The 23,100-nt window shown below is 37.5% G+C and overlaps 1 protein-coding gene across 3 annotated transcripts in view; it reads right to left on the bottom strand.

Moving 5' to 3' along the window:
• The window catches only part of USP25 (ubiquitin specific peptidase 25), a 134,411-nt gene extending 114,804 nt beyond the window's left edge, over positions 1-19,607 (bottom strand). For all 3 annotated transcript variants that reach the window (XM_058522941.1, XM_058522943.1, XM_058522942.1), the window contains exon 1: positions 19,543-19,607. In XM_058522941.1, the coding sequence (XP_058378924.1) occupies positions 19,543-19,587 (45 nt within the window). In that variant the 5' untranslated portion in view covers positions 19,588-19,607. The remainder of the gene's footprint in view (positions 1-19,542) is intronic.
• Between the last annotated feature and the right edge of the window lie 3,493 nt (positions 19,608-23,100).

Genomic DNA, 23,100 nt, shown 5'->3' with positions numbered 1-23,100 from the left:
AGATTTTCACCTTCCTATTTACTAAACTTCTGGTCTGTGATGCCTCAACTAAAAATGTCCTGCATATGGTTCTTTCTTTCTTGACTAGCAATTTTGCATCCAAGGTGGATCCAACCCACTTCCGTCTCTAGAGCTCCTTTTCTGAGCTCCAAGGTCTTCCTTGTAGGGACTTCTTATCTAATAAAGTAAAAGGAGGTGGGTGCAACCTAGTCACATTTATTAAAAAGGAGACAGCAGGCCCAAAATGGAGTCACTTATGTTAAGGCCCCACAGTGAGAAAACCAAGACTTAACATCTAACCTAACTGCAGTTTCAAACCCCCAGGAATGTAACCTTTGAACAGTCAACATAGAATTTCCTGGTCAGCACTAGGAGGTTATCCACTGATAGACCCCTTCCATTCCCCTTAGGAGGGCAACCTTGCCTAAAACAATGCATTCTTTGCAATAATTTCCTTTTTTCCCATCCCTCTCTGCCTTTAAAAACATTTCCTTTCTGCAATTCTATGGAGTTCCTTTCTATTTGCTAGATGGGATGCTGCCTGATTCATGAATCATTCAATAAAACCAATTTGATCTTTCAGATTTACTCAGTTGAATTTTTTGTTGTTTAACAGATTTGGTGGCAGCAGCAGGACCAAAGGACACTTCCAGTGGCATTCAAGGACAAGAAACACAGGGATGGCACCTGCAAACCCCTTTTTGAGTTCACTTTTTTCACTGTTTCCAAGGGCTGTGGCTAAGTTCCCTCTGGGTTCTGAGTTCTGCTCTTTTTGCATTGAGCTCCCAATCTAATTGGCTTTCCAGTTAGTTCCCCATTGGTCTGGAATCACTAGTTCCACGTTGGGAGCTGCTAGCAGTTCGGACCACAATGCCCCATTCAATTGGAAACCCCAGCCCTTGGTTGTAGTCCCAGATTCGATGTTGGGAACTGCTGGTGGTTCAGTCTGCAGTTTCCCATTTGTTTGGAATCCTTCCCCAGATTCCACGTTGAAAAGTGCTAGTGCCAACTGCACTTCCCCATTTCTTCAGAATCAGTCTGCAGTCCCCATTTGCTGAGGTCTGCTGGTTCAATCGTACCCAGTCCCAGGTTCCAACGGTGGGAATTGTTGGTTGTGCGCACAGGGCCTTTTCTCGGCCAGGATACAGTACCATCTCTTGGTTACTGCCAATATATTAAGGTGCACCTGTTTGTCTTGTTTTGTGTAGACAAAAGCTAATTGCTAAGGAAGTCAAAAAGCCACAAAACTCGTGGGCACGAGTCAAGTATTTAAAGGTTGTTAGAGAGCTCACTATCTAACTCAAAGACTCCTGTGTTAGGATAAGTTGGTCAAGAAACAGGTTACACTGACACTAGGTCACCTGCCAACCTCAAGAACACTTTCATGCAACAACGTATACCGTAAAACTCACTCAATCCCCAACCCGGCAGCACATTCCTTTTAGGTGTTAGTTTGGCTCCAAAAAACCCAAAGCTTAGCTAACGGGATCCTCAAATTCTAAAGAGTCAATCAAGCATGCCACGTTCTGGCATAACTGCTTATTTTATATCTAAGAACTATGGTCGAATAAATTGTTCAATAAAGTCAATTTGAGCTTTTAAATCTACTCAGTTGATTTTTTTGTTGTTTAACACACTGCTGGACCAAGAAGGGCAAGGCACAATGTTCAAAGAGATTCAGTGGCTTGCAAACACCACAAAAATCAATAAGCAAACAAGCCAAGACTACATACAGGCCTTCAGATTCCTTCCTCACTGTAATTTTTACTGCACAATCACATCCTTAAGTGCCTAATACGTGGAAAATATAGTACTATGCACTCCAGGGAGAAGGAGGCATCAGTAATTTCAATATAAAGTAAGGATCAGAGGGTTTCACTGAAATTCTTTCCCTCCTCAGTTGACCCTACTTAATGTTGGGTCTGTTTTAAATCTATTTCAGTAAAGACTACAGCATATTTAACATTGGTATAACTTCTTCAGGATGAAAAAAAAGGGGATCACTGGCTTAGGCCAAGGAAAGAAGATAAGCATTTATTATGCTCTTGCTGTAGGCCAAATTCTGTTTTAAATGCTTCCAGCATATAATCCCATTTAATACATGCACATGTGCGTGCGCGCGCACACACACACACAGACACACACACACACACATACACACCCTCTAGGAAGTTCCTCTCATTTTATAGCTAACAGGGGCTTCAAGAGATTAACAAGTACAGAGACAGGAATGAAAATAGGTTTTTCAAATTCCACAGCCCATGTCCTTTCCATATTTTCTCTTCTCTATCATATCTGATTTCCAAGATTAAAAATTCAGTAAAAAACGAAAACTCAGTGCAAAAATCCACTACTTTGTTGACGTAAAATACTTAGGTAACAGTACTAGAAAACTGGAGCACTGCTGACTACAAGGCAGGAAAGCTTTCTATGTTAAGGAGTGAATGACTCATAAGTCAGTCATTGGTTCCTTGAACTGAATTTCCAAATATAAACAAAACTTGGTTTAGCGCAAAGGAAAAAGTCAAAGGTTTCCATCTTCAGGGGGAAAAAAGGCAACTCTTAGAATGACCTCTAAAAAGACTTCCAAACTTTCTAAGAAAAGAGGAAAAAACCCCAATGTAATAGAAAATCCCAAGGCATCCTTAAACTTCAGAATCAGATGCACTAAAGTATTGCTAGGCACTGAGTGGCAAGCAGTTCAAAATTACCTATTGATGAAAGGATTAATTATACTACTGCCTTTAAGGTACATAACCATATATACATCTATTTTTGAAAATACCTTCTGCATCTACTGATAACACTAAACTGCCCTAGTTTGTATTATCGTATTATCTTACCATAACAAGAAATCCCCAAACTTCATTGACAGATAATTCCAAGTACATAATGTGCCCTTCATATAGCTCTTTGTAAGCCCCAAACCTGCCCCTAGCCAGATAAAAGCTATAAGCAAAAAACAAAAACAAAAAACCTTGATTTCCCAAGTCTTGTTTTTTATTTTTATTTATTTTTTGTGTGTGTGAGGAAGATTAGCCTTGAGCTAACATCTTTTTGCTGAGGGAGACTGGCCCTGGGCTAACAGCCCTGCCCATCTTCCTCTGCTTTATACGGGATGCCACCACAGCACGGCTTCACAAGTGGTGCATCAGTGCGCGCCCGGAATCCAAACCTGCAAACCCCGGGCCACTGAGGCGGAGTATGCCACCAGTCCAGCCCCTTGTTTTTTATTTTTATCTGTAATTTTAAGGAGGACAACATGACCTTTCATTTCCCTTCACATGTAACATTCTATGAACTCTCTGAGGAATTTTCCTACAGTACAATCCTTATCATGGCTTAAAGGGCCCTGGGCATGCTACAGCTATCTCTAGCCTCTCCTTGCACTACTTTCCTGTCTTCCTCTTCCCTCGAACTTTCATTCAGGGTCTACAAAATACCATTCTGCTTCCTCATTCAAAGATCTTTGTATATTCAGTTGCCTTCTGTTAAAGTGAGAGGTCTTCCTGGCACTCACCACAGATTATAATAATATACTATGGTTAATCACCAGATTCTAAGTCCAAAAAGAGCAGATTGTCTATTTCACTCATCACTGTATTCCCTGGTAACGAGTACAGTGCCGGCATGTGGTGGGCACTCAAAAAATACTGACTGAATAAATGAATACAGCAGAGTTTACAGAGGTGAACTGGAGTAAGTGAGATCACAGGGCTTGAACTCATCCACAAGAGGTACTAACTAATTACCGGAGATGGTAATAAGAAGCATACATAAATTAGGCCCACTTACTAAACAAACTTTCTACACTCTCCTACAGTCCATCTAAAATTTCATAGGAGACTTCCTTTCCTAGTTCTGGTCCTGTCCATCCTGCTTGAAGTTGAGTGTACAGTACAATATTACTGAAATTCTCAATTGCAAATAACCTATATACCAATCCCATGAATGGCTGGGGTATCCTGTGCCACAGAGCCAAGGCTTATCTCAACCTTTTTGGGTTAACAGCACTTTACTATTAAAATAAACTAATCATATACCCCTCTGGGTGTAAAAATCTGAAGATATGCTTTTTTATACTTCACTACATTTAGACATAGAAATGCCAGAATTTCTGAATTTAAAGTCTTTTCCTATCTTTTTATAAAATCCCAGACCCACAAACAATCTTTAAGCATTCGTGTAATCCCCCCTCACCCCAGCAAAAAGAAGAAAAGTAACAAAATTGAGATACTTTATGGGAAATAGGTAGCAAAGAGCAATGGATATAGTTAGTCCTCAATAAATGTTTGTTTCCATCCTTCCTCACCTCAGAGTTCATATCCCTACCTGCCACCCCAACCCTTCAACCAATCTAACACCTGCATAATGTCCCAGCCACTAACAGAAACCCTCACCTCTATTAACTGGCAGACAAAAGAAAGACATCATAAGCAGAAATTCTAAATGCAATTTTCCCCAAAAATATTGTTGCACAGCACTGTAAACTAAGTTCCTACAGAGTTAAATACATTTCCAGGCCAAACAAGAACCCAACACCATGAAACGTGGTTTCTACGGGAACATGCATTTTGAGTTTGAAAAACCCAACTTGCAAAATCTCATGAAACAGTGTGTTTTTAAATTATAGTGCCCATATTCAGGAAAACATGTGCGTAAACAAAACTTCTGTGAATCAAATCATATCCTTGAACTTCAACACCGGCAGTTTAAATAAAATGTATTTAACTTGTTTTTGATGCTAATAATCTGACTGATTCCTAATATATCTCTCTCATCCAATTAAGTCTTTATGTATCTCTAGTTTCTGTACTTAAATTTTCATAATTAACTTACAGTCCAAAAGTAAAATCCCTATACTAATAAAAAGAAATAAACATGTTCTAAGTAGAACTTTCAAACTAGAATACTATATGATTCCAAGCAGCTCTATGTGTCACAAACAACTCCTTACAACAAATACAGTTTTTGCTCATACTAATTACACACATACTACACCCTATGGACTATTAGAAACTCCATTCATCTAGATAAAATGCTAGGTTTAATAAAGCATATGCACTATACCACTTAAAGCATATGCTCTATACCAGTTTCTTTCCCAGACCCATAAAAGAGCTATTTGCAGAAATGTCCCAGCCTCCAGCACCTCAGCAAACTTGTCCTCTATCCAGTGGGCTTTAGTCACAACCTCTCCAACAAGACCTGCATCTCAGTCTTGCAGCTTGTGGAGGACCTCTCCCAAATTTACTCCTTCCTTTCTTCTTTAGAGTTCTCTTTACCCTCTAGTAGCCAATCATCTGTTAATAGTGAATACTTCTTTGTATTACACTTTCCCTGTCCAAATTATTATGTGGTTTCTGTGTCCTAACTGGACCCTTACTGATATAACTTTATTAAAAGCAATTTTTGTATCCTAACAATATATTAATGATGTAATTCTGTATTTTTAGGAGACTAAGCCTCAGAAACAATTAGGAAGGAAAAAAATTAACCATATATGCTAAATTCTATCCTGGAACTACCATTTACTATTCACATATTAACAGTATATAAAGCACCAGAGATTTTATTATGTAGGCACAATTGATTAACCATTGATGACTGAACTCAATCTCCAGCCCCTCTCCCCTCTCTGGATTGGGGAGTGCGCTGAAAGTTCTAACCCTCTAATCACAGTGGTTGGCTTTTCTGAGGTCCAGCCCCCATCCTGAAGCTATCTTGTCCCCCAACCAGAAGTTATCTCATTAGCATAAAAAAAGACAATAAATGCCAAGAGTTATAGGAGCCCTGTGACAGGAACCAGGAAAAGGGACTAAATATTTATATTTTACTGTACCACATCTAGCCACATAAAGCTACTTGTTTAGATAACAGAAGGCACCAAATTGGTTTGCTTATTTGTTCTTATTCATGAACTTCTCTTTGCCTAGAATGATACCGTCAATCTGCCTATCCATCTTCAACAGTTCATTTCAACCATTATCTCCTCTATGAGGCCTTTCCTATTCTTCTTAGATCCTCTCCTTGGTCCTACCAATACATCCTATAAATACTTCCTTTAACTTCTAATATCATACATGCATTTCTGGCTCCCGTCACCACCAACTATAAGCTTTTTGTGAGTTACTTATTTCTCAATCTGCTTAAAACAAAGAAGAAAAATGAATGCATGGACATGATAATGAGAGATGACTGGATATCTAAGTAGAAATGTACAACAGGCAACTGAAAACCTGAAACTAGAGCTTATGTTAGGGTGTAAAATTTAATTTATTTTGTATATACAAACTTAGTAGTAACGACTGAGAAAATACATGACCTCTCAAAGACAGAGCTTGCAAAGAAGAAAGCAGAAAATCAAAGACTAAATCTTGGGAAATTCCCAGTTAAGAAGTAGAAACACAGTACATTGTATTAGTAGCCAAATTTTACCATGATGTATACAGCCCAAATGTAAATAGTTAAATATACGTAATGAAAGTTCACACAGCAAAAGCTGATAAATTCACAAAAATCTTGCCCAATAGCTAGACCTACTTGCTACAGTCTTCTTACCTAATAATTTTTAACTTCTTCATGTTTGTAGTATGCGCTCAAATACTAACAGTTTTTGGTAGCGCACCTGAAAAGGTTTAAAACCTTGACCACAACAAAGTACAACAACCCTAAGGGAGGCAGCAATAATCACAACATAATTATTACTCCAAGATAATAATACTGTCTCATGGTGTCTGCAAAAGCAGTTACCACACTACATAGCAGAATCTCACCCTCTTGATTGCCCAGGCACTAAGATATGTTCACAAGGCAAAGTACTCACAAATTCTCAGAAATACTATTTATTTGGCACTAACTTAAAAGTAAGCTATAATTGTTACTTCTTATTCACAGCAGGTGTACAGATCTTCCCTGACTTACAATGAGGGTTAAGTCCCAATAAACTCATCATAAATTGAAAATATCATAAGTTGAAAATGCATTTAATACACCTAACCTACCAAACATCACAGCTTAGCCTAGCCTACCAAACGTGCTCAGCACACTTACATTAGCCTACAATTGGGCAAAATCATCTAACACAAATCCTATTTTACAATAAAGTGTTGAATATCTCATGTAATTTATTGAATACTGTACTAAAAGTGAAAAACAGAATGGCTGTATGGGTACAGAATGGTTGTAAGTGTATCAGTTGTTTATCCTCATGATCGTGTGGCTGACTGGGAGCTGTGGCTCACTGCCGCTGCCCAGCATCACAAGAGAGTATCATACCACATCTATCGCTAACCTGGGAAAAGACCAAAATTCGATGTACAGTTTCTACTGAATGCGTTATCACTTTCACACCATCTTAAAATTGAAAAATCCTAAATCTAAACACCGTAAGTTGAAGGTCATCTGTATCCCACCTACACTAAATCACGCAACCTGTTCAGTTCAACATTCTGCTTGAGAGACACTTCAATAATTACAATACATTTACAGTGGTCCTCCCTTATCTGTGAGGGATACGTTCCAAGACCCCTAGTAGATGCCTGAAACCACAGATAGTACCAAATCCTATATATACTGTTTTTTCCTAAACATACATACCTATGATAAAGCTTAATTTATAAATTAGGCACAGTAAGAGATTCACAACAATAACTAATAAAAAATAGACAATTATAACAATATACCATAATAAAAGTCACCAAAGATCTTAACAACCTCAGCATAAGAGTTTTTTTTCTTTCCTTGGTAAGTCAAGAACTTTTATCTTTTCACTTAGAACACAAGCATTGCATACCATGATAGTCAATCTGATAACTCACAGCTACTAAGTGAATAAGAGGCAAGTAGCGTATACAGTGTGGATATGCTGGACAAAGGGATGATTCACCCCTTGGGCAAAATGGAGTGAGATTTCATGAGGCTACTCAGAACGGCGCACAATTTAAAACTTACGAATTGAATATTTTCGGACCACAGCTGACCGCGGATAACTGAAATCACAGAAAGCAAAACTGCAGGTAAGGGGGGACTAGTATACTGAGCCATAGCAAAAAAAAAAAAAAAAAAAAGTTTTAAACTATGATCAAACTTGGAGGCACATCTGTGAAAACTCTCCAACAAAAAGGTTGAGAACCCTACTCTAAGACAATGGCTATCAACTGAGTACTGGGGTCACAGATGTAATGTGGATGACAATGGCAATAAAATCTACTCCTAAACTTTAATAATACATATTACAAGAATATCCTGATGCACATACATTAATTTCTTTGGTGGAAGTTGGAAGCGCCAAGTTAGCTTCTGTAAAACACTACCATCTCTTAGTAAGTTAACCTTGTTAGTCCAAATTTTACTAATTTTGTAGTTTTGGTTACATCTAAGTTATTAGTTGGTTTTTGGTCTTAGGGCATAAGAGCTATACAGTAAAACATAATAAATTTATGCCTAGTTTACATTTATGCCAGCTTCAGTAAAACTATAATAAAAAATAGTTTAATTCAAAGGGAGAGTCCCTGAGACCTGTTTTCCTTTAAGAAGGTCCCAATTGAAGGATAAAAAATACTGTCATCAGGTGGAGCATTAATGAGGACAAGGAGAAATTTTTCAATAAAGTTGCTGGTTCTCCATATTCATGAATTTGGACACCTACACAAACAATATGCAAATTCAAATCCAAGTGGAATAAGACTTAAAGAATGAAGGCAAAACAAGAAAAAGATTAGAGGACAATAAAAGAGAGTATCTTTATGAAACAGGGTATGGAAGTTCAAATAATAAAGGAAACTAATCACATGCGACTAAATTGAAATGAACTTCTATTCATGATAGAACACCATAAAGGGAGTAAAAAGACATCCTGAAAATGGAAAAAGATATTTACAAAATATCTAAGTAGGAAAAAAAAAGTATCTAGACTAGAAAGAACTCCTTCAAATCAAAAAGAAAAAGGTAAAACAAATCAAAAGAAAAAACGAACAAGAGAAACAAATGCAAATTTCACAGAAAAGAAAATCTTAATGGTCCATAAACACACAAAAAGATAACCAAATAGTTTATCAACAGTAGAATGGTTAAGCTCTGGTGTATCCAGAACTAAAAATGAACTATAACACAAGGTTCATTTATTTCATATAAACCGTGATTCTTACACCTCAGAGCACACACAAAAATAAACTCCACATAGATTACAGACCTAAATGTAAAAGCTAAAATGATAAAACATTTTAGAAGAAAACATAAGAGAAACATTTTTGCAAACTAAGTTTCAAAAAACATACGTTAAAGCACTAACCGTTAAAGAAAAAAAAGGGTACAATGAACTTCATCAACGTTAAAATACTTGACTTCACAGAAACTGATAAGAAAATGAAAAGACAAGCTACATACTAAGGGAATCTTTAGGAGTGATAGAAATGTTTCATAGGCCAAAATTCTTCTAATTATAACACTTTAAATGGGTATTTTCATTTTATATTTTGTAAATTACAGCATGGTAACGTTAACTTGGAAAAGTCAAGATAGCAGCTAGCAAGATGTGGAAGGAAGGGACAGTTTGGGTGAGGCACAAAGAAAACTTCTTGAACAGTAAGATATTCTATTCACATCCAGGGTGGTACAAAGGGTAGTAATCTTATTACATATCTTTGAGGTATACATAAGTTTTCATATGCTATGCTTCTCATACCCAAAAAAATCTTTCAAAAATGATGCATACACACACACACCATAAAGAAAAGAAACAGGCAGATTGCAACCTTAGCATACACAATAGTTTCCCAACTCCCTGATGTATGATTCAATGAATAAAAAGAAGACTAACTTTGCCCTACTGGAGTTGGGGGTACTGGTGTCCCATCTATGCACCTGAAGCTTTGGTTTCCGTAGAGATGTTGGCCATGAAAGCCTGAGGGAGGAGGCATTTTCCTTACAACAGCAAAGCATGTCAGTGCACTGATGGGGAGAAACACTTGAAACATAAGAAAGCCTATGTGTTCAGAGACTCTGCTTCTGGGTTAAACTGGGTATATTGTACTAACTCAACCCCTGCAATCAATTTATACAAGTGTTAAGGCACCCTCATCTTTAAGAATACTAATATACCACAACTACTGGTCCTCGACCTTTAAGTGCAGAAGAATCATTTGAGATTCTTGTTAGGAATGCCATAGTCCAACCATCAGATTCTTGAAACAATAGGTCTGAGGTGAGGCACAGAACCCTACAGCTTTAGCAAGTACTATAGGAAACGAAGATAGTCCACTAACCATACTGTAAGAAACTCTGATCTAAACCTATATGAACATGGCTAAGTAAACAAGGAAAACATTATTGGACATTTTAAAATATTTAGTGGCTCAAAAGACCAAGACTAAAAACAAAGCAGATGGATTGTATTAAAAGTCAATCATGGAGGAAAAAAAGAGAAAACTTTGAAAAATTACTTATCACATTTATAAAACAAGATCATCATGACAAGGAGAATATTCTTGGAAATTAATACAAGTCAGCCCAAAAAAACGCAAGGGGTCACTTTATAAATTCAACTTCCACATCATCTACTTTGCATAGTGACATTCCAAAACCTGGCTTTCATAAGCCATATTTGGTCTTTCATATACAGTCGTACCTCGAAGATATTGTGAGTTTAGTTTCAGACCACTGTAATAAAGCGAATATTGTAATAAAGCAAGTCACACTAATTTTTTGGTTTCTGAGTGAATATAAAAGTTATGTTTACGCTAATAGACCATAGTCTATTAAGTGTGCAATAGCATTATGTCTAAAAAAACAACGTAGACACCTTAATTAAAAATATTTTATTGCTAAAACATGCTAACCATCATCAGAGCCTACAGCAAGTTACAATCTTTTTTCTGGTTGACGGTCTTGTAAAACACACAATATTTGTGCAGTACAATAAAGCAAAGCTCAGTAATATGAAGTATGCCTGCATAATATAAATCAACGATTATTATGAGCTATGATACCATTCTCATCACTCGTATTTGCAGGAGAAAGGTAAGACACTGCTGCAAGTCAGTGCAAATGGTAGTTCTATGACATTAGAGAGTAAATGTGTGCTGTAGTGTCAGAGGAAAGGCTCTTGTAACAACTCTTACACCAACCACATCAGGGTAGAAATGAATGATTGTGAAATGGCTCCTGGGAAAAAAGACAAGGGAAGGCCCATGATAAAAAAAGAAGTGCACTGCCTGATTTTATAGGACCTAGGATGACAGAGAAATGGCTGACAAACCAGCTTTCTCCCCATCAGGATACCGAGAGTGAAAATTTTCACAAGAGTCACCAGGACTCAAAGGAAAAACTACACACAAGTGTCAAAATGTAAAATACTACAATATCCTTTAGTTCTTTAGAAACAGAACCCTCTTTATAACATATGAGTTTGTACAACTAACACTTGTAAATACTTTAGAAGTACATTAGGTCCCAAATGAAGGAACTGTCCTTTAAAATCAGCAATAATATCCAGTACCATTGCTTCTAGTCAATGTTATTATTTACTAAAGGTCTCACCTAGTATAACAACAAAAAAAATGAAATTACAGGCATAAAAATTGGAAATAAATAAAACTGGCATGATTTCTTCATGATATGATCTTTTACACAGAAAATCCAAAATCATCTTTGGAAAAGTATTAAAATAGAAAAGTTTAGCAAGGTGGCTGGATATGAGATCAATATACAAAAGCCAGTTGCATTTGTACACACCAGTAACAACAAATATTTTAAAACACCACATATACTTGTTAAAAGAAATCGTCAACTATCTAGGACAAATGATGTGTTAGAATTCTACAGTTAAAATTATAAAATGAATAACAGATATTAAAGAAGATCCCAATGACAGAAAAAGTATATCCTGTTCGCAAATAGAAAACTCAACATTATAAAGATGTTAATGATCCCAAACCAGTCTGCGGATTCAACGAAATTAATAAAAACTCAAACGAGAGTTTTTCAGACAACTTAGTAAGATATTTCTAAGGAAGAATAAAGTGCCATGACACCTTGGAAGAGGAGGAGCAAACTTACTTTTCCAGTACTAGAGACTATTATGAAGCTACAGCAATGAAGACAGGATGGTATTCACAAAATGAATGATGGCACAAAATTGAGAGGACAGGAAAAAAAAAAAGAGCACTTTACATAAAGCCTTTGTATATGATAGAGATGGCACATCAGTTCACCGGGGGAGAGCATTAACTTTTCAATAAGGTAAGATTAACAACAAAAAATCATATATATAATAAAAATTAAATTAGATCCCTACCTCACACCAAGTACAAAAATGAAGTGTAGATGGAAAAAGGTTTAAATGTTGCAAACGTAACTTTAAACCTCTTAGTAGAAAAGATAGGTGAATATCTTTTAGATATTGAGGCAGAAAAAAGTTCCTAAAGTTAAAACAACTAAAATTAAAAATATACACCTTCAGGAACTCATAGAGATGCAATAAAAAGAAAATCAAAGGCAGAATGAACACAAGATTCAAGATGACTACTCAAATGAAAATAGAGGGATGCGATAAGGGGACTATAAGGTTAGATACAGGTTACTTTCAAAGTTCTAGCTTTTGTTTGAAGTAGTGGGTTCATGTGTGTTTATTATTAAAAATTAATAAGAAATTTCATAAATAAATAAAAACATACTTGCATGGACAGCTATTATGAACCAATGTTTATGATTAATTCAATTCTATGCACTTCAGAACCAACTAAAAATGTATATTATTAAAACAAACCCCCCAAAAAAGTATCTGACCACCTACGGAGGTAGTAAATATAGAAGTGGCATTACAAAAATAATAACCTAGACAATCAAACTAAGAAGTTATCTGAGCATATAGAACAAAAAGGGAGAGAAAGAAATTATAAAATTTGAAGCAAGGAAAAGAGATGAATGTTATCTAACATTCAAACAATGCAGTCATAGAAGGAGAAAAAAAGAATAGAGTAGAAGCAATAATTTTAAAATACATATCTTTTTCCTGAGAAGAACACTAAAGTTTCAGATCAAAAATCCTAGGTAAAACTGTTCAAGATACACACACACACACACACACACACACACACACACACAGAGTGAAATTTCTGGATTCTAAAACCAAAGAGGAAATCTTACAAGCTTAAACAGAGAGTTAACAACAACAACAAAAAAGTAGAGTAACACCAACTATAAAGAAAAACAGTTAAAATTAAATATCTAATTTTTAAAAATTAATTAGCTGCTAATGTAACACAATTAAGTAATATTTTTGACATAAGGTATACCTTAAGAAATTTAAAATGTCATCATTTAGAAAACAGATTAGTGGTTACCAGAGGAGAAGGGGGTGGGGGAAGGACAAAAGGGGTAAAGGGGCACATATTTATGGTGGTGGATAAAAACTGGACTGTTGGTGGTGAACACGATGCAGTCTATATAGAAACTGAAACAGAGTGATGTACATCTGAAATTTACACAATGTTGTAAGCCAATATGACTTTAATAAAATAATTTTTTTTAAAAAGTCATCATTCAGAATTACATTTCATATTATCCCAACAAAATCAGGAATGCTATAAATAAAAATAAGCTAAAAAGTCTTATCTTATTGGGAGCAGAGAGAAGGATGGAAAGCCAGTTATTAACAATTGGCCCTACCAGAAGAATATGTTTAGACGTATTTGTTTAAAATTAAAAGAGCAGAGGGGGCCAGCCCCGTGGCCTAGTGGTTATGTTCGGAGCACTCTGCTTCAGTGGCCTGGGTTCACAGGTTCAGATCCCAGGCACACACCTACACCACTCATCAGCCATGCTGTGGCCGTGACCCACATACAAAATAGAAGACGACTGGCACAGATATTAGCTCAGGGCTAATTTTCCTCAAGCAAAAAAAAAAAAAATTGAAAAAGCAGAAATGAGAAAGAGATTTCCAAATAATTAGAGACTATAAAAGGAGGGTAAGGAAGCTGATACAATGAAAACTTGATCAATCCATCAAAACTGAGTGGGGAAAACAAGACTAATAAATGGAAACTCAGATGACAATAAAAAAGTTTATTAATTATCACCATATATGTAAATGATGAAATCCTACTAAAAGACCAGCAAACACAAGTTTGGATTAGATCCATTAGAAATATAAAGAGAATTTGATGAAATTACATTAAAAGTAGAGATATCACATCCCTCAGAATTTAAGAAATAAAGGAAAAAAAACATGAAATATTCAAATCACACTATGTGTTTATTTAATATACAAATACAGAACTCTATAACTTTCAAAGAACACATCCTTTTCATATGCTCATTAAAACCTCATGTACATAAGAAAATCTTAATTTCTAAAACTATTACAAATGATATTCTCTAAACAGTGTAATTGAAACTAAAAATCAACAATTTTAAAAACGCAACATCTTGAAAAGTACCCCCCCCTTTAAATAATGAAAGAAACATAGAGTCAAATCCAAAACAAAATTAGATAAAATCCACAAAATGTTTTTCATTATTAAACATGATTGGAAACTCACCAAATGTTGAATATAAGTATAAAAAGAGCAACAACAACCATCAAAAAGAGAAGAAAGATGGAATTACTAAAGACAAAAGCAACAATTAATAAATTAGAAGACAAAACAGAAGTTATAAATGAAACGAAGAGCTGAATTTTGGAAAGACCAATAAAATAGATCAACATCTGGTAAACATTACTGAGAACAAAACAAAACAAACAGGAATGAGAAAGGGATCTATCTACATACACACAGATTTAAGAGAAAACATCAGACCAATATATATATAAATCTAAGTGAAATAAAATCTAAATCTATAAAACATTTTTAAAATTGACTCTGTAAGAGACAGAAAACCTAAAAAATAGTCACAATTTGGACAGCTCATCCAAAACTTGCTCTAAATTGCCTGATCTAGTCATATTCAACAAACTTTCAAAGTAACAAGTACTTAGATTGAATGATAAAAATTGCTTGAATACCCTCAATTTTGAATGGTTTAACACAATAATACATTAAACAACTCCAAAAGCAAAGGAAAACACATAAAGCTTTCTAATGATTTTATGAGTTAACTTTCCCTTGTTAGCCCATATACACAAAAGCCCATATACAAAACTATGTAACCAATCTCACTTAAGAATACAGATACTAAATTCCAGATTAAAATTTAGTAAATTGAATTTGGAGGCATCATGACTCAATGAGATTTTACCAGAACGCAATACATCATAATGGTAAGAGTGGGTGCTTGGGAGTTTAAATCCTACCCTCAACATTCTAGCAATGAAATGTTGCTTTAGTTCTTAGCTTCTCTAATACTGTTTCCTCAACCACAACATGAAGGGGAAAAAAAACAGCGCTCACCTAATAAGGTGGTTAGGAAGATTAAATGAAAAAAAAAGTTTAAAAACCTCTTAGTACAATTCCTTATCATAGTACACAGTAACTACCCCATAAATGTTACCTATTACAATCGTTGTTATTGACACATACATCAGTTGTTGCAACAACAATAAAAAAAAGAAATTTGATAGAGTCAACATCTAAATCTGATTTCAAAATATTTTAAAAACGTAAGACTATAGAGAAATATCCATATTATAATGAAACAATACATACAGAAACTAACATTAATCTTAGTAGTATTCTGTAATCTTAGCTAAAGCAATAAAATAGTAAATGAAAAAAAGAGGTCTGAATATTGACAAGGAAGAGGTCAGAATGATAATTATTTGCAAATAATATGGACTGTATATATAGAATATTGAAGAAAATCAAGAGAATATTTATTAGATCTGATGAGAATTCATTAAGGCAGCTGGATACAATGTTAGTATACAAATCAAAAATTAGGTGAGAAAGGGAAGGAATAAGAAGGGAATAAGCAGCTGGATCCCCATCTCTCTGGCCAGTGGAAGTCATATGCTAATAACAAGATAACCAACTATTTAGTACTGAAGAACATCCATTTTATGTAATGTTTACAGCGATTTATATAACGTACACTGTCCCTTGAAAGGCTCTATTTTATTTTTATAACTTTAGATGATAACCTAAATTAGAAAATACTACATTGCTTTAACTAAGAAATTTATTCTGAATCCAGTTTGTATTATTTTTCAAGTTTTGTTTTAACTCTTAATTTGGTTAATCTGTGATTGGTTAATCCTTCCCACCTAACCCCCCACTGTAATTAACAGAAAATTGACTGTTGATCCATAAAATTTCTTCTGCCGCCATCCTCTACAATTTCGTTTTTATCCTCCCTATCTGGAATAAACGCATGCTTAACTCCACTAAACACTCAGATCTAAAAAAGTTGCTAATGTCTAATCTTACTAACTGTAAGGCTTTAAAGGAAGATTCAGAGACATTTAATGACTTGACTGAGGTCATAGAAAGGTGATTTAGATCCAACCATCTTTTCATTACACTACCTATACTCCAACAGTTGTCTGAAGTTTCCAGCTTTCATTGTTTCCCAATAACGTTAAATTGGAGATTCAGTTAAGGAATTAAAATAACTACTTGCACTTGAACTCCTTTTAGAAAACATTCACTCTTGATTACACTCATCAAATATTTACTCAAACATACTATGTGCAAGGAACCAGGGTGAAACAAAACAGGCAAAATACCTGCCCTTATGAACCTGATCTTTTATTCAACTCAGAAAGATGCATTTAATGCAAATAGTATCCAGCTCACTTTACTCTATAAATCAATTTGGTCCCTGGGAGGAAGCCTTCTATTGCTGCCCTAAAGAATCCTCATTTGGTACCTGAATCTAGGTATCAAATTTCTGAGCTCTAAGGATCCTACACTTAGGTCAATATCAAGCTCAAAGGCTGAAGATGCATGTTCGAGACTCAAATTATGGCAGGATTTAACTGCAGCTAATCTGCCCCCAACTCCACCTCACCGGTGGCATCTAAACCTCAGAAAAGCAGCTCTCTGCAGTTTTACTATATCTCATAACTCCCTGCCATGGCCAAACTTCAGCATCAAGCAAAGAACACGTCAGAGGAAAGGACAGCCCCCTGCCTTAAAATATACTGTGACAAGCTACTTTGTAGTTGAAAAAAGACCTATGAAAGTTCTGCGTTGTGCTTTTTTTTAAACTAAGAATTACTATATTATTATATGAAAGATTCATCTTTCTGGAAGAAAAAAAAGAATCCTGAAAATATAGGAATCCGTTCCAACCACCAGAATATAGCTATTTACATAAAACTAATGCTATATACATGCATACACACACACAATCACTTTAAGGAGAGCAGAAAATAGGCTCAATTTTGGTTATGCAATATGAACTAGTTACCTCATTTTACTGATAATTCATAAAGTTGCTAAGTGAAAACAGAGTTTCACTTTTGTTTCTTCTGAAGTATGAAGTTCACTTCCTAGTTACTAGCTTAAGTCCACTTTCTAGCTACCAACTTGGTGGACTTCAATCTATCAATTTATTTGAAGTCGATGGCTTTAAAGTATTTATACCCATATAAGTATTTTTTAAATAGTTCCAATATGAGTAACAAAGTAATACTATGTCAATACGGAAAGCAAACAAACATATTAAGTGTTTCTTTTTTAAAAAAAAACATAAGCAGCTTGATGGAAATACAAAAATAAATGCATTATATTGCTCTAAAAAAATTTCCCCAATATCAATGAAATGATCTGACACACACACTAAAAACAGCATCATAATGGTAATATTCTGGATTAACAACTATTCCCTTTGTGTAAGGAGGGGTTCATTAAACTAGGAAATTAAACTTGATGGCCAAGATTACTGTCAGTAATTTGATTCTTGATCCCATAATTTTATGCATAAACTTCTGAACTAGGCAGATCTGCATTATCTGATTCTATGCTACAGAAGTACTTTAACGAAAATCAATTTAAAAAACTCACAAACTTCTTGCCATTGTTCAAATTTAAGAGATGTGAAAAATATGAGCTACATTTCCCACTTTGAAACAAATTGGCAGTGTTGACTAAATATTCAACACTGAAGAGAACTAGAAACAAAAATGATACCAAACCTATTAAATATTGCTTAGTATACATTTGACCACGAGATCCTGCTCTAAGTATTAACGCTTTATCACATACTCAACATCAAAAACTAAAGTTTAAGGTATTCAAAATAGAATAAAGGGGATTAGGAGATAAACTGTTCTAAACTCCCAATATTAAATGCAGAATTATTTCACTGTAAATAAATTGCAGCCTGCAATAATCTTCTAAATTTAACCAGTAACAGTTAACTAACACACAAGAGCTCCAACGACAACTTTCCCAAAGTGCCTAAAATAACAATGCACTATCCTTGCTTTCCAAAATTCTTGAGCATCTTCAATTACCTCAAGTACTATCATCAAATTCTAAAAATAATCTCAAAGCAAAAATCTAGAAGGCTGTGAGTATATACATAGTCCATTTTAGGATATCAGACCTTATTCTAAAATGAAGCACAGGTAGGACATAACTACAACAGGGTGGTGCATTCGTTACTCACCCAGATAAACCCAACACAACCTTGGTAGCTGCTCACAATAAACTCTAGTTACCCCCCTAATTCCAACACGACTAAAGCAATGTTTTTCTTTTGCCCAAAACGCTTTTCACACAAATGACAAAAAAAAAATTAACTCATAGCTTACTACTCTTCAGGAAATGGTGCAAGCCATGATGGTGCACTTGAGATTCTGAAAGCCAAATCTAGAATAAGAGGAGCATTTCTCACTACTCACTATAAAATGTTTGAAGCTTCACAAACCTAGATTTTTTTTTTTTTTTTTTACTTAGGTAAGTGACCATTTGAATGCGTGACTGAGTCAAGAGTAAAGGGTGAGCGACGGAACAAGGTCAAACTCAGGGGACAAAAGATTCCTGGAATAAACATGGCCAGAAAGGTTTCCTTTCTTAAGGGCCAATCTCTATATTCAAGAACGAAAAAAAAAAAAAAAAGGAAAAAGAAACAGAAAGAGGAAAAGGAACCAACCAAATCCTCTACCTATACACAGAGCCCACCTGGTAAATGTACCTGCCCCGCCAGGCAGGCAATTCGATTCTGGTGGAGACCATTTGCATACAGCAGGCCTGGAATGCTCCTATCTTCAAAACACAAACTGTGTTCAGAAGGGATGACCACTGGCTATTCTATTTTTTAAAAAAAGGAAGGCAGAGGAGAAAGTTTAAGAAACCAGATAGAGGAGTGGAGGAACGTATGGGTCGCTCTCAAAAAATACCCGCCACCGTCTGTTACAGAAAAACAATCGGCCAGAAGGAAGTGGATTGAAACCCCCTAACTACACCCCGCTTCCCACACGCAGCCCGGCCCTGGGAACGAGCCCCCGAAGGCGACGGGAAGGGGCGAGGGAGGAGGCCCCGGGCGGCGGAGGCCGGAGCGGCGGCGGGGAGGCCGGGCTCCGGGCCGAGACGGGGGAGGCCGCCCGTCGGAAGGAGGAGCGGAGCGGGGCCGCGCCGGCCGGCGGGCTCGCCTCACCTTCTGCGCCGCGCTCTGCTGCAGCACATTCTGCTCCACGGTCATGGCCCCCGCGGCGCCGGCGGCGCCCCAGGCGGCGGCGGCCGGCTTCTCGCGCCTCCGCCGGCCCTGGCTGCCGCGCTCCGCCGAGGTCCAGGGAGCGGCGCGGACGGCCGGGGAGGACAGCGCCCCCGCCAGCCAGGCGCGAAGGCGATGGCGGCCGGCGTGCGCGGGCAGCGCGGGCAGGCGGCGAGGCGCCGACAGCGAGGGCCACGGCGGCGGCCCCACGACTCCGCGCGGCCCGCCTCAGCGCGGCTCGCCGGCCGCGGCCCGGGCCATGAGCGGACGGCGGACGCCGGGAGGGCGCGAGCAGGGCGGGCCGCGTCAGGCGCGCGCGCTCCTTCGCCCGCGGCTCGCGGGCCACTGCGGGGAAAGGAGAGGGGACGGAGGGAGCGGCCGTCCGGAATGGCGCTGTCCTTCTCCCTCCGCGACTCCTCCTCCCCTCCCCTCCCCCAACCGCCGTCGCCGTCCCCGCCCCCGCCCGGCGGCTCCTCCCCCGCCGAGCCCCGCCCGCCGGCCGCCCTAACCCTACATTGTGACCCGCGGGGCGGTGGGGCGGGGCGGGGCCGCCTCGGTGCCCCGCCCCCCGCTCGCGGCCCCGCCCCCGCCCCGCGCGGGCCCGCGCTCCCGGCGGGGGGGCGAGGGCGCGCCCCGCGGGTCTGGCCTCGGAGGCAACCCTGCGGCAGCTTGCGCGACGCTTGTCCTTGGCTCCGCAAAGCTCCAAGCCGAGGCCGGAGGGCAGCTTCCTCCCCGTGCCCAGGACTTGGCGGCTCGCCGGCTTTCCGAACTCCTCCGAGAGCGAACATTTCCCTCCAGGCCCGGTAACGTCCCCAAACCGCGTTGGGTCCGGAACGCCGGCTCCGGTCCTCTCCCCTCGGTTTTCTAGGAATTTCACAGGCAGTCAACTTGCCTGAAGGGAAGAGTCAAGTGTGATTTATGCAAAGGGCTATCAGAAGTTCTCATGCTGAAATGTACTTTTTTCCTTAACTAATCATTACATAAATGAATATTGACATTCTCCATCTACTTCATTCATTCAAACATGTGCCAGTCACTGCTAGGCTCTGGAGAAATAAGGTTTATTTCCCGGAGATTTGATATAAATGAACTATGATCTATACAACAGGCAACCTAGATGGTACATAATTCTAGCATCCTAGTTGCCAATTATCAGTTAACCACCCCGCATGGAATATTTGACTGTATATGGAATTACAAGGATAACCTAACCTTGAGAAAGGAACCTCTAGCCTCAAAAATACCTCAAGTTTCACGAGCTAATCTGGGGATAGGAGGTGAGGGTGCGGCTGCGGGAGGGGCGGAATAATCAGTGCATATTGTTAGAAATACTATACTCACATATGCAAATCCGGGTATAATTTTTAATCTGATGACAAGAAAAGAAAGCTTGATAAATGATCATTGAAATATTATCTGGCTTTATTTAATAATCATGGATCATGGTAACTCTTAAGGCTTTTACAACTGTCTTTGCTGTGTACCCTAGATATCTTCAACTACATTTTAAGATCTTTCCCTTGCGTCTTCATATTTATTTGCTCATTTGATTTTAACAAATTTTATTTTATTGATATCTCATGTCTTTTCCAGAAGAATGTGTAAAGTTGTGAAATGGTTGGAAACCCAGAATTTTAGGAATAATGCAACACTTATGATAGAATGCACAAATTTTTTATGAGAATGCTGAGACCCAAAGATGGTGACTTGTCAAAGAAAGCATACTAGAGTCCATTTTTTCTCGTTTATAGACCAAAGTTCTTTCCAACATATCAACTTCCTGTTTCTCCATATTATAGATTAAAAGAAAAAAATCTATCCAGTTCATGACATTTGAATTTAAGAAAGTTAAATTTAACATAAAAATCTAGTACTGTGGTTAAAAGAAAATATTGCCAGATACTAAATTTTAATTTCAAGAATTTGGCAATAAATCTTCCTCTGAGTTAAATTTTTTAATTGTACAAAAAAAATTGCTTATCAAAGCTCACCAGATAATCATCAAATAACGCTCTTTATAAGGTAGTCATACTTGCCCACTTTGAACATTCATTCCCAGCTTACTTCTAATGGTTTTTTACTTATTTTTATTTTTGATCTTAATTGTTGTTTTGTAGAACTTCGAGAAGAAAATTTCAAGTTTCCTTGTGGACATTCTTTTTTAGAAAATGTACAATTGGAATGAATAGAGGATGAGAATTTGAGATAAAATTGCACATAGGACCCACTGCCAGATATCCTAATTCATTTTAAAAATTTGTCACAATGTCAGTTTTGCTGCTCATGAGTCCACCTTAATATGTATGGTTCTTGGAATTATATATCCTCAGGACATTGCTTGATAATTCCTAAACTGTTGCGTTACTCTAGATTGTTGACACTCAGGTAAACACATAAAGTGATAGATTTCACATGAAATTAAAAATTTAGTTCTTAACTAAAAGTCTATTTTTCTATTTTGGATCAAGATGATGTTTCTAACAATATTCAGTATGTGCCTTGTATGTGAACCAGGGAAATTGGTATTCTTCTATCTTGACTCTTCATTTCTCTTTGTTTAGAAAGAGTTTGAAAAATCCATTTCTGGACACCAAAAGTCTAATATGTTGCCAAAGCACATTTGTAAGACGTGAATAAGAGAGAAACATTCAATTCATAGTATAGATTTGAACAATTTCCATGACAAAAGAGTGGTTCTTAAATCTACTTTGAGGAGGATCAGAATTATTTCCCTTCTTTAGGTGTATTGACATTCTGGGATAAGGTAACCATAAGCAATCATTCAAAGAGTAGGTTGCTATGATGTCACCATTGTGATAGAGATGTCATTCTGTGATAGGGTGGTCATAGAGTAGCACCTGTAAGAGTACTATCTGCCTAACACGTGCACAATAAAATGTGTATTGAATTAAATGAACAGCCATGAAGGCAAGAAAACAAGTTTATTTATGTTTTTATAGTGTATCTCTAACTCTAATTTCTCATTCCAACTGGGACAGCTTTGTGGTCCTGGCAGCCATATTGTTTTATATGACAGAGCATATCATTGTTAGCATCTCCAGCTGTCAATGGTGCCTCACACACTGAGAGTCTCTAGATGTTGCTTCTTTGGTCAGTTTATTAGTTTGCTAGGGCAGCCATAACAAAATACCTCGGACTAGGTGGCTTCAGCAACAGAAATTTATTTTCTTATAGTGCTGGAGGCTGGAAGTCGAAGATCAAGGTGCCAGCAGGGTTGGTTTCTACTGTGTCTTCTCTCCTGGGCTTGCAGATGCCACCCTCTTGCTGCCTCTTCATATACATTTGACCTTCTGCCGTGGTATCTCTTCCTCTTTTTGTAAGGACACCCGTCATATTGGATTAGGGCCCACTCTAACAGCTTCATTTTAACTTAATCACCTCTTTAAAGACCTTATCTCCAAATATGGTTATATTCGGAGGTACTAGGGGTTGGAATTTCAACGTGTGAATTTTGGGGGGACACAATTTAGCCTATAACAG

This window comes from Diceros bicornis, chromosome 27, assembly GCF_020826845.1.
Source record: "Diceros bicornis minor isolate mBicDic1 chromosome 27, mDicBic1.mat.cur, whole genome shotgun sequence".
In the NCBI taxonomy this organism is placed as follows: Eukaryota; Metazoa; Chordata; class Mammalia; order Perissodactyla; family Rhinocerotidae; genus Diceros; species Diceros bicornis.
This window is presented reverse-complemented; position numbering and strand designations above follow the sequence as displayed.